The sequence below is a fragment of the Camelus bactrianus genome, chromosome 22, assembly GCF_048773025.1.
Source record: "Camelus bactrianus isolate YW-2024 breed Bactrian camel chromosome 22, ASM4877302v1, whole genome shotgun sequence".
Lineage (NCBI taxonomy): Eukaryota > Metazoa > Chordata > Mammalia > Artiodactyla > Camelidae > Camelus > Camelus bactrianus.
Genome location: NC_133560.1, coordinates 10928170 through 10941365, shown reverse-complemented (window position 1 = coordinate 10941365; position 13196 = coordinate 10928170). Strand labels below are relative to the sequence as shown.

Here is a 13196-nt window from a genome sequence, read left to right as displayed (position 1 = left end):
TCAAATTGCACTGGGATATCTTTTTAAGAAATTAATCATCTAACCTTTAAAAAAAAAAAAAAAGCAACCCCACCCCCCAGACCCCTAAGCCCAATTCTTCACAACACAGTGTTCCAGAGCAGTTTTCTTAGTGCCTGGACTCTCGACATTAAAGCACCTGGCCAAGAGTCCTCAGTCTAAAGAGATCACAAAAGACAGATGACGAGCTTACCAGCTGCCACGGGCTTAGGGTTTATATGTGAATCTCACTAGTACAACTACCAGAGAGACGCCTGAGGTGTTTTACTTAACCCTAATTAGTCAATCTGTTATAGAGAAGCTATGAGTTAAAAAGGAAGAACAAAAGGGGTATGAAGTTTATAACCCACTAGCTCAGGGGAGGGGAAAGAAGTGTTTATGGTTTAAAAGATAGTATTAATGGCTAATTTCTTTATAATTACCAAGCCTTCCTTTGGGGAGCTTCAAAGCATATTTAATGTATGTTTTCTTGTAACGTTATTCATAATGTGTCCTTTGCTCAATCTGGAACATTAATGCCAGCTGATTATCAATTTGGATAAAACTCAAAAACATCTACCTTATTCAAAACACTCATACAGAAGCTAACGAATATGGGGAGTAGAACACTGAGGAATGGCTAACAGTGAACATAAATGAGTCAATAAACTGATTTCTGTGGTCACTATCAACAGGCTGAAAATACATCCCAAATGAGACTGAAACCGTCACCAATCCGCCATGGGCTGAACTGGGCCCTGCCTTCTAAGTTACATAAGATGGGCTGGGGTGAGAACTCAGTCACCAAGCATTAATATATGAGAGTCTCCCCTTTCCTCTGTGTTTAAAGATAATGTTCAGCCTCTGTGTTGTTCACTAATTAATCTGAACACTGCTATGATACTGTAGAAATGGATATGTTTCAAGCATAGTTGTGATCACCAGCAGTTCCCCACACTAGTAACCATTACACTGCGGTGTCAACGTTATTTACAAATAGTCAGTCAGTTGTGCAGACTTCACTGTTCACATACTTGACATGGCCTGGATAGAGTCATAAGGCAAAGAAACCTACCAGTGTCTTCCAGATGGGCTGGCCATCAGGAGAACTAGAAAAGAGAAGGCCAAGAGTTCACCACAGACTCATCACCTCTCTTAACACCTTCAGATACACATCCCACTGATACTGGGAGGTCAGGAGTGTCAGCCTGATAGGCACAAGAGCATATTTACATAACTGTCCTGCTAGAAAACAGTCTCTTAGCAAGGCAACATTCTAAAGCACTGCCTTTGGGATCAGGAGACCAAGATGACACCCCCAGCCTGGTTACTAACCAGGTAATTACTAACCAGGTGCACAACCTTGAGCAACATTCTTTAACTTGTAATACTTATCTCAATTAGCAAAATGAGGCAGGATAAAAATGACCTCTAGAATGGTTTCCAGGCTGAAACATGCTGCTTCACCTTCATGCACCACAACAGACAGAAAATAGGAGTGTGAACCAAAGCAGTCAAACTGTAGGCAGAAAAATGTCTTGACCAATAGACAGCCTGCATTTTCAGCCTCCCCAGAAACTAGGACGATAGGCCACAGCAGCCTTTGGTACAGTGCTAACACAGCAGTGCATGCCAACCTCAAAACAAACGCACAATCTTACAGGCACTTTGGCTCTTCCCAGATCTGAACGCTCACTCTTTTCATCACAGTGGAAAACTGAGTCTTTCCCCTTCTATCCTTCAGCCCAGCAAGCCAGGGGTTCAGTTTCAGAACTCAAGTGGCTGAGAATAAAAACTCCACAGGAGAGGTATACCTAGATGGCATAGCTTCTTATTCTGGCTCAGGCAGCCTCATATCTATGATGCTGGAAATAAGCTACCCAGACTCTGTATTGCTTAGAAACTCCCATATTCCAGTATTTCAGGGAAAGGTTAACTTGTGTTTTATTTAAAGTGAGTTTTGGTTTATTCTTTTCCTTACTTCTGCCTGTCGTGAAATTATACTGTAATCAAGTTATAAATATGCTTTAGTTTTAAACTAAAAACTAAATGGGAAAAATTCGGGCCATGAGGTCAAATATGATTTAATTACATTTTAGGCTACAGTTTTATGGGTTACGCCCTCCTCAAATTAAATATCTGGGATTATAAAGTATCAATAAAAATAATCAATATAGCCCAGAGCTGAGTATTATCCCAGAATCACCTATTCAGAGTAGAATGACTCCTCTGTAGGCCCGAACTCTTTAGAATTACACACCTCCAAATTCTCCACCCTTTAATGGCCCCATACATATCTCTTTATTAAAAACAAAACTGCTTTGCTAATAGTGGTCTCTATCACACAATCTCTCTAGGACTTCTAAGGACCACTAGAAAACAATTCTCAAGTTCCAAAGAGTCGCTGCACGAACATTTACCAAACACCTGGCAGTGTGTAGGGTATGTCACTGGACTGAAGTAGAGAAGGTTACACGAGAGCCGAGATTGTCCTTGATTGCCAGGAGCTTATAATCAAGTTGAACAGATGCAGCATACCCACCAAAGATTTAGGTACAAATTGATACACTGAAAATCAAACAGGAGCTGAGATGTCACACAACAGAAATGTGACTAGAGCTGGTAGAACCAAGAAGCAAAAATTCTGTAGAAATAGTGTGTTCTGGGCATGTCAGACTACAAATGAAGGGCATCCCGAGAAATAGGAATGATATGGAAACAAGAACTAGTACAAAATAAGCAGGCAGTAGCAGGAGGCTGTACTGAGGTGGAAGACATACTCAATGGTATGAAATTACTAAATAAACAGCAACAGTGAAAATCTAATAGAAGAGTTCAGGAGTTTAGACTTGGGGGAAATTTCCAGAGGAGGCTAATACAGGTAAACGAGTCATTCATCCAACAAATACTGAGTGCCTGCTGCATGCCAAGCAATGTTCCAGGTGCTAGAGTTATGCTAGTGAACAAGACAAAGCCTAAAGATTATTTTATAATTTGATGAAGAATGACTGACTGGAATCAGGGGGACCTGCTAAAATGCCTGACTAGCAATGGAAAGAAATGGATCTGAGAGAATCAGTGGTAACTGGTAGGATCTGAGACAGGTTAGGAAAGGAGAATCACCTAACAAGGAAACGCGAGAGAGAGCGAGCGAGCAAGAGAGAGAGCGAGAGAGAGGGAGAATTTAGGGTTACAAGGGTCTCTGCTTAGTTTCTTAACTGCTTCAGTTTCGGGGAGATACTTCAACTGAATCATCTGAAGGTAACTGAAGAAGCATACTGGGGAAAGGGTAAAAGCGATTTGCAGAGTAAGAATCTCGAATGTACAAGTTCAAACATAAATGTAAACACAGAGTGCTTACTAGCTCTAAGCACTTTACATACATTAACATTTAATCCTCACCACAGCCCTCTAAGGTAAGTCTATCATACCCATTTCACAAATGGGAAAGCTGGAGCAGAGAGAAGTAGCTTGTCCAAGGTCAGAGACAGTAAGTAACAGAATAAAATAATCTGATTCCTGAAGAAGTCAATGCACAACATAGGGAAGAGACTACAGTGCTTGGCATAGTTCTACAAGACTCCCAGGTTAATGATATGGTTAATGCGAAGGAAGAAATGCAGTTGGGAAAAGGCAGAGGACAAACATAAAGGGATTAAAAGCCAAAAATGAATCATAAGGGGCAAGAAATGACACTGCAATTGCTGCCTAACAACATACTCACCACTGATGCTAATGATAGGTCAAAGGAGGATCTGGAAGATGCGGCAAAAGAAGGCGGTAAGATGCTTCAGTGCTGTGAGGTCACCATATGTAGTGACAGAATGGACACATCACTGTAAACTCATTTACGATATTTGAGAGGAATGTGCAAAAAAAACAGGGCATGGCTAGAAGATGGAGAGTTTTTCTTAAAGAAACCCCATGTTTAAACACAAAAGGCAAAGAACCCTGTTAACAGGGATTTTTCTACCTTTCCAAAATCACTCCTAGTTATGTGCGCATTTACAATTAACAAAAGGTTTTGGTTTTTTTGTTCTTTTTGGTTTTTTTTGGTCAGAGGAGGTAATTAGGTTTACTTATTTATTGTTAGAGGAGGTACTGGGGATTGAACCCAGGGCCTCATGCATGCTAAGCATGCACTCTACTACTGAGCTGCACCCTCCCCTCTACAAAAGGTTTTTAATCATCGCCCACTGGCCACTGACGGTGAAGTTCATTTAACAATTCTCCACTAGTTCTAAAGACGTTCTAGCCAGGCTTGCTTACGTTGCCCACCAAACATCCTCTGTGGAAGTACACTTGTCCTTTTTTTCCCTTCTCAAAAACCCATTATAGGCCTTGAGTCCCAGCAGAGGCAGATGGTCACCAGGACAAATGAGTGCCAGGCCATTGCCTCTCCAGGTCAGGAAGCCCTGAAATGTCCCCGTGGTAGGAAGAAAGCTGCCAAGACTCTACCTTCTGTTCTGATATCATACATAATTTTCTGAAGTTGTTCTTATTTATCTTCTATCTAGATGACTGGCTCAGATACTCTGTTTTCCTTGGTCAACTGTTTTCTACGGCTGTTTTTAATTAGGCTGCAAAATATTTCACAAGAAAATTATAAAAACAAAACTAAATGATATGCCAAATAATAAAAACAGCTTACTAAATGTCAGAAAGTCTAATACTTTTTCTTTTCTCAAGTAATCTTTCAGGTTAAAAAGAAAGGTATCTTTTTAAGCATAGAAAGGCCTCTCTACCAGTATTCCCTCTATGCTCCTTAAGGGACTGCAGCTCAGTCTCAAATTTTTTACCACTAGAGACTTGCAGAGCTATATGAACAAATCTGTAAAAGTTAAAGAAAACTTTGGAGGATATGAAAATGTTATTTTGACTGTGGTGATGGTTTCATGGGTGCTTACATGTCAAAGCTGATCAAACTGTACACTTTAAATGTGTGTTCAGTATTCTTCAGTATACATCAACATAGCTGAAAAAATCTAATATTTAAAACATACTGGTAATCTGATATGGAAATTAATTAACTTAATTTCCCAAAATTAATTAAGAAATTAAGAAAGCAATGTCCAGAACTACAAGGACTCTGTCACATTGGGGGCCTCTTCCAAGGATGAGAAAGGATGTCTTTATTCAGCTTGACTTCACTTTTCTAACTGACCCAGAAGGCATGAATTCTTTCACTTTCCAAAAAATGTGACCCTATAGCAACTGAAGACCTAAACATGTAAGTGACTAGGACACAGCTAAAAAGGACAAGATCACTGAAATAACAGAAGTAATGGGAAGGAAAGAAACAGCGGGTTAGACCTATGATTCAGGCAGCCCACTGCTCAGCCTGACAGAGGAACAGAAGAGTGGAGAAGCAGTGAACCTGAAAGAAGGAACAGTGGCTTTGGGGTCACCACACTCAAATTTTAATTTAGATCCTAATCTTGGATACATTCAGTCTGTTTCAAGGACTACAGTATCTACCTCACAAAGTTGTTGTCTAAGGATTAAATAAAACATATGCAAAAGTGACCAGCACATACACTAAACACTCAATGTCAGTTTCCTTCTCACCCAGGTTTTAAATCTCAGAACCAGACTCATGGAGGAGAGCTCACCAACAGCAATATCACAAAGGACCAAAGTTTCATCACATCTGAGTCCACTGCTTTATGCTTCACGGCGTTTCCTACAAGCCTCACAATAACGTCAAAAGGGCCATCAAAATTACCCTTCATCCAGCTATTACGAGCAGTCTTTCAGGACTAACAACTGACAGGCTCTCTCACGCAAACACTTGGCTGGGAATTATATTAAACTTATATCTGGCAGCCCGGCTTCAGCAGAGGCGAGAAAGGATAATGACTAAAGGTTTGTCCACTGAGTCTCTATGGCTTCCGAGATCTAAACCTGAGACGACTTCTCTCCATTGTTAGTAGGAACCACTGAAGTAGAAGCTCTACAATACTGGGGCAGGGGGAGAACTTGATGGAGAACTAGATTATACAGAAGTTGGAAAATACAGGTTTATCAAGTGTTCCCTTTCTTGAGACTTAAAAATACAATGGAATACTATTCAGCCATAAAAACTGACAACATAATGCCACTTGCAGCTACATAGATGTCCCTGGAGAATGTCATTCTAAGTGAAGTAAGCCAGAAAGAGAAAGAAAAATACCATATTATATCGCTCATATGTGGAATCTAAAAAAAAAAAAAAAAAAAAGAGGAGGAGGAGAAGAAGAAAATGAACTTAGCATGCATGAGGTCCTGGATTCAAACCCTAGTACCTCCGTTAAAAAGTAAATAAAAATAAATAAACCTAATTACCCCCCCAATAAATATATAAAAACAAAGTTAAAAATAAAAAGACTAAGGAAGAAGATGAACTTAAATATAAAACAGAAACAGACTCATAGACATAAAATACAAACTTGTGGTTGCCAGGGGGAGGGGGGTGGGAAGTGACAGACTGGGAGTTCAAAATTTGTAGATACTGACAGGTATATATAGAACAGATAAACAAATTTATATTGTATAGCACAGGGAAATACATACAAGATCTTGTGGTAGCTGATGGTGAAAAAGAATGTGACAATGAATATATGTATGTTCATGTATGGGTGAAAAATTGTGCTCTACACTGGAAAATGACACACTGTAAACTGACTATAACTCAATAAAATAAAATTTAAAAAAGAATACACAGACACACACAATATAAACTTATCTCAAGCTGAAAGATATACAAAGAAGCAAAGAGGAATGCTCCTCTTTTGCTACATTAAAAAAAAAAAATTAGAACAATGCATAGCAAGAAAATGAACACTTCCCAGTTGGTTTCTTGCTCTTAGAAAGGAGCTGATGATGTTCCACTTGGTCCCTGAGGACAAACAAACCTACCATGTGGTAACGTTATATTTGCACCATCAATGATTGCTTGTGCCAGTTCATGATCATTGCTCTCAAAAGCATGTGCTGCAGCCTTCAAGGCGTCCCAAATCTCTTTACGGCCTTCAAAAGCTGGTGCAGTATCCCAAAATTCGTCTCTCTTGCTGCGCAGTTGTCCATCTGTCATGGGATAATCACTTTTCCATTTGGGTTTCTCCTTTTTCAAAGGCTGGTTACGACCTAAAGCAACTGAGAAGAAAAATAAAAGGCTGACATCAAAACCAAAATTTATAAAAGATGTATTAATAGTTTATCTGGTCATTCTTCTTTCATTCTCTCCTCAAAATTATGGCTAGAAGTTGGCCTACGAGTTAATTTTTGCATTCTGAAATCCCCCTAACCTATTTTAGATCTACAAGAGCAAATAGGTAGCTCTATCCAAACCTTCCATTGACAAGTTTTAGCTCTTTTCCATTCAGCCTGCCTTCTCCAAAGGATAATTTTTTAAATTATGTAGAAAAATAGTAGTAAGTATTCCATCAGACAATAGTGGCAGGATTTACAGAGTAAAGATGTCGTCAAAAAGAGGTGAGATACTAGGGAAAAAAACTCCAAATGGCAGCAGTAGCTTGAATCTCTTGAACCCTGAACATATGAAGTCGGAAAGCAGGAACGGAGAAACCCCAAAGAGGGAGGGAAAAGACTGCTCTGTGGTGTCCAAAGGAAGAACAGCCAAACCATCAGATCCACAAGGAAACCTGATGATAGAAAGGGATGAGGGAGAGAGGTAGTGCTTTACTCTTGGAGGAACTAGGATTGAACAGGCGATCCTTGATGCTGGGCCAAGGGAGAAGGTCTCAACCACAAGGAGAACTACAACACCCTACCAGAGTTTCTATCCAAGAGGAGAAAAAAAGAGGGTTAGAGTCCATTCCCTTTTTGCTCTAAATGACAGCATGGCTTCTCAGAGAATGTAATAGGCAGTACTGCTAGAACAAGTCTGATGCAGCTTCTTTGCACCCAGATACTCACCTGGCATATGATAGAGACATTCTTATCTTATACAGTGCCATAGATACGAAATTGTCAAACAGACGGAAGAACAGGTAAGAAGAAAAGTGAAGCTTGATGGAGTGTTGGGTAAGAGTGGGTGGGAAATAAATGACAGAGTGGGTAGGAAGGAGAGGGTGTGTGTCAAAATTCAAAGTTCTATATATAATTGAAGGAATACTAATTTAAAGAAATTACTCTCCAAATGGTTCTGAAGAATCCTCAAATTAACCACTCTCACTAGCCCAGGGCCAAATGAAATTTGGCCTATTCATAACAGAAATAAAACAAAGTGACTCAAGCCCCTAGGCAATCTCTATGCCGTATACCAGGCTATATTCTCAGATGACAGGACCAATTAATGCTGCAAAGTGTATGTGGTTTGACACCTGGATTAAATCATGTTCTCATCACCCAATCTGGCCACTTTATCTCAAGGCAGCACGCATCAGGTCTGGTCCTCTCACCTTCGGAGCCGCACACCATGCCACTGCCAGCTCTTTTTCTCTTAAAACACTCAGTATTTTGACTCACTGTACTTTTTGGTCCTCTGATTTGTCCTAGTGAAATGCAAACCAGTTGAGTTCTAAAAGGGTGTATACAGCAGAAAAGGAATATTGTCTATTTAGTAGAAGAGTTGAAAATAGAACCCAAGTCTCCTTATTTAATTAATATTTACTGAATGTCCACTAAGGCTAACACTATAGATGTACGTACCAGGTTCAATTCAAATGTGAGAAATGCCATCTACAGTAATGACTTTTCCCTGCATCTTCTAAATAATACAGATAAATGCAGACAGAGCATTATTACCCAAAAGGTGTTCAGAATATGTCAGATAATCACATTCTACCCGCTACTGATTTCACCAATAAAGTAAATTTACCTTTACATGAGTCATAAATAGTTTAGAGACAACACTCACTATTAGCTTACTGAGCAGGGAGTAGAAGACAGGACACCACAGGTACCTAAACAGGTATCTAGTTCAATATTCAAATAAGATACCTATCTGAACTATTCAATACTAAAATAAGATACCTATTTGAGTCAAATTCCATGTATACTTTAGTAGTTCCAGAGAACTGTCTAGCATGGTATGTATTAAATGTGCCAGAAAGTTGGTATAAATGTCACTGTGAGAAAATCACAAGGCAAAAGCAAAAACAACAAAATCTTCACAATCTTGGTACTTTAACCAAAAAAAGTGAAGGGCCCTCAAAGAGAGGAACCCAAGAGAAAAACTACCTCATAATAAAGGTAGAAAATACTTTGGAAAAAGTAAAAGCACCTTCCTTACAAATATGAGAGCTTTATTTTATCTCCCCTGATCTGTAGAAGGAATAACAATAAAGTCCCTTAAAAAGGATAGATGATACATTATGCTAACTAGGGATAATCATTTTTCCAAATGAATTTTCAAATCTATATGCTGTAAAAAAAAAATTCCAAAGTAATTACTTTGTGCAAAAAACAGTAAGATAAAATAAATGCTTGGGAGATAAAGTAAAGCTTACCTTTATTTCTGTCTAGGTCTCTGCTTTTCCCTGTATCACAAACATCTGTAACAGAGTATCTGCCTATCCAATATCCCCCATTAAAATACTTAAATCTTTTAACATAAAGTATTATTTTAGTGAAACCACTGAGCAGCACAGAATTTTCACTACAAAACATGAGGTTAAAATGTTCATGTTAAACTAAATGTGGTTTGTCTAAGTTACCTTTGTCAAATTAACTGGGGAAAAAAAAAGAAAATTTAGCAAAAGCACTTAAACTATCCTCTTGAAATACTTCTCTTCATGAAAATATTTAGGATTATTACGGAGATTTAATAAATTAACATTGTACAGCACTTACAATAAAACACAAATAAGTGTTTGTTAAATAAGTAAAAATAAATTTGTAAGTATATATGAAACTTTAAAATCTTTAAACATTTTTGCAAAAAAAATACAGACTAATTTTTCTTTCCATAATTTCTGAACAGAGCCTGCTATTCTGAGAATATAGCACAAAGTATCTTCCTTAATTTAAAGCAGAACTGTTCTATGATTGTCATGTACTTCCTGTGCACTTCTCAGAGTACATTTCCTAAGAATTTGCTCACCAAATCTGTGCTTTGAGTTTAGGTCGTATCACAAACCTGTATTTCTGAAAATACCTGTAACACATTAATCAGCTTAGCAGCTAAGCAGCTATGTTTGAACCAAGTCAACTGTTTTCAATTATTAAGAAGACATAAAAAATATATATACTCAATTAGATGACATTTTATGCCCTAAACTTTCAGATTTATCTGCTTCACACATCTTCTGATGCCTAATACCGAGAGAGATGCCAAGTATCAATCATCGTATCTGGGACTAAGTACTATGCTCTAACAATAAATTTAAAGACAGGAAACAGTTCTTATTCCCAAATATGTTTCTAAATTTAAATTGCAGGCAACCAACCAAACTAAGTTTTATTCCATGGTTTAACATATAACAAATAAAAGATTAATATAGAAATCCAACTTTTTTGGAAAAAATCTAAGTTATTTCAGAAAACACTCTTTTTCTATCAGTCCGTATTTACTTTCAAAACTGCCAAAAACTCACCTTCTCACAAGCCTCTTGATCATATTCTTTGTAACTTTTCAACATTTCTTCCCATATGAAAAATACATCTAACATGTAAGAAACCCAAAAAGATTTGCTTCTCAGAGCTAAACGGCAACATAAATAAGTTCTACTCTACAACTGAATGCACTGTGCAACTCATTTTGACATTTTATTGATTAAAAACAATGATCTCCAAAGTGAAGTATGCTTATAATTGTTTTTCTGCTTTGGGTTCCTCTTTGAAAATTGATTTAATATTGGGACTTTTCAAATGAAGGAAGGAGAGGCCATAATGCACAGGTACGGTAAATATCAAGATATGGCTCAGGAAATAACAGCTTTAACATATTGAAAACTCGAAGCATCAGTTTCCCTAACACCAACAGCCTGAGGGGAAAAAACTGAATATTTACAAAGATCACCAACAAACGGAAAAATGTTGTTTAAAAGAATTCTGAAGACTTTAAAGCAGCAAGGAATAGGACCGTGATACTGCACCTATTTTAGACTGATTAGAGTCTTAACAGCACGAAAACGAAAGGGAAATTTTTCTGTAACTTCAAGAGTTAAGAATAGATCCTACAGAACCCTTCTGTAACAGATCGTGCTAGCCTAAAATGACAGTCATAAAATATTTTATTCTCATGTAAATTTAGAATACGCTATATATATATGCACATACATACACACACATATTCCCTAAAGCAACTAACTGCCAAAATAAAAATAGGGATATTGGGATTAAAATGCCTAAAAGCACGCCAACAGTCAATATCATATTCTTATCTGCTCTACTGTCTGAGAATTTACAGGTGGAAGAGACCTTAGATGGTATGAGCCAACCTCACTATTTGACAGAAGACCCAATGAGGATAAATAACTTGCTCAAGGTCAAAAAGGGCCAAGACTAGAACCCAGATGATTAGATTCAAAGTTCAGAGCTCCCTTTCCAGGACAACACTGCACGTCTTACCAGGGCTGAGAAGTGTGTTTTCTTTCACATACTAAATCAATTATGAAGGTTCACTCAAAATAAAGCATGTGTTGAGCTGTTTTTCTAGTAGCACTCATCCATCTTTCACAGGCTTCATTATGACCAATAGAATGTCTCTGGTATGACAAAGGAAAAGCTAACTGAGCAGTACCAGCCCCATCCAGCCCCATCTGATTTACCACCTGATTCATTCCTTTGACGATATGCTCTCCAAGGAGGAATCCCACAAGGGAAGAGGTAATGCAGTTTTCCGGTCTGTCAGCCTCCAGGTATAAAGTACTCAGCATCTATACCAGATCAGGCACTAAAGATCACACGTATGCACACTTACGTTAGATACACCATTTTTTACGCTACAATTTTATAATAAATAGAAATGAGAACTTTGATTATGCCTCCATCCTAAAGTTTATAAAAATTAAGCAATTAGAGACTAATTTTAGAGGCACATATATATAATTTCTAAAGTTGTTTGAGCTACCTTTACTGAGGGGAAAAAAAATGAACATAATGACCTCACAGAGACTTCCCGGCGCTGCTTCTTAGAGTATAAGTCTACTTACCAATCGCCTGAGCGTACGAACAGGCAACATGAAAGCCTAGCCGCAGCATAGTATTTCAATGACTTTTTTAATGGGTGAGTCTTACTAAACATGTTATAAAAGCATACAATTAAATCCCATAAACACACGCAAAACAACTTCACTAAGAAGGGTAGTGTTACATAAAACTGGGACTAAGAATATGGTTACCAAACACCAGTACACTGTACCTTTTAAGTAATAAACTTTCAGATGGTTCATTCTACTAGGTGGAAGGGCAGGGGGATAGCTTCATCTAGAGTTACGTTCTTTAGAATACAGGGACTTTTTCTTCTGTCAGTTTATGGGCAGTTTTGGGGAGGGAAGCACACACAAGCAAAGGACACCCACTATTTCCATTACTATTTAACATTCTATTTCAAATGCTAGGCAGCACAATCAGACAAAACAAAACAGAACTCTAAGAACCAGAAAGGAAGAAAACCATTTCTAATTGCAGATGATATGATGGTATGACTGAAAAATACAAGAAAATCAATTTTAAAATGAAACAGGAGAAATCAATATAGTAGCAGGATATAAAATGTAGGCCTTCTCATATACATAAAGTATCTGGCTGTAAGATGCAATGGATGAAAAGGTCCTGTTTATAAAGGAAACATAAAAGATAATATTTGGAATGCAACACCCTAGAAAAGTTTTTCTAAACTCCTGAAAGATGCAAAAGTAGACTTGAACAAAATGAAGACGTCTCTTGTACTTGGACTTCAACATTATAAAGATATCAATTCTTCCAAAGTTAGTATCTATATTTAACATGCTTCCAGTGAAAGTAATTTTTTAACTGGAATTTTAAAAAATTTTTATTGGAGGTATAGTTGATGTACAATATTATAAAAGTTACAAGGATACAACATAATGATTCACAATTTTTAAAGGTTATTATTTATCATTAAAAAATATTAGTTATGTTCCCTGTGTTGTACAATACACGCCTGTAGCTTATTTACTATATACATAATAGTTTGGACTTCTTAATTCTCTACCCCTATGTTGCCCCCTCTCCCACAGGTAAACTACTAGTTTGTTCTCTGTATCTGTGAGTCTGTTTCTTTTTTGTTA

General features: G+C 37.6%; 1 protein-coding gene across 3 annotated transcripts in view; it reads right to left on the bottom strand.

Annotated features, from left to right (window-relative positions):
- Window positions 1-13196, bottom strand: part of UBTD2 (ubiquitin domain containing 2) — a 40805-nt gene that overhangs the window by 2949 nt on the left and 24660 nt on the right. For all 3 annotated transcript variants that reach the window (XM_074350299.1, XM_074350300.1, XM_074350298.1), the window contains exon 2: window positions 6895-7131. In XM_074350299.1, the coding sequence (XP_074206400.1) occupies window positions 6895-7069 (175 nt within the window). In that variant the 5' untranslated portion in view covers window positions 7070-7131. The remainder of the gene's footprint in view (window positions 1-6894; window positions 7132-13196) is intronic.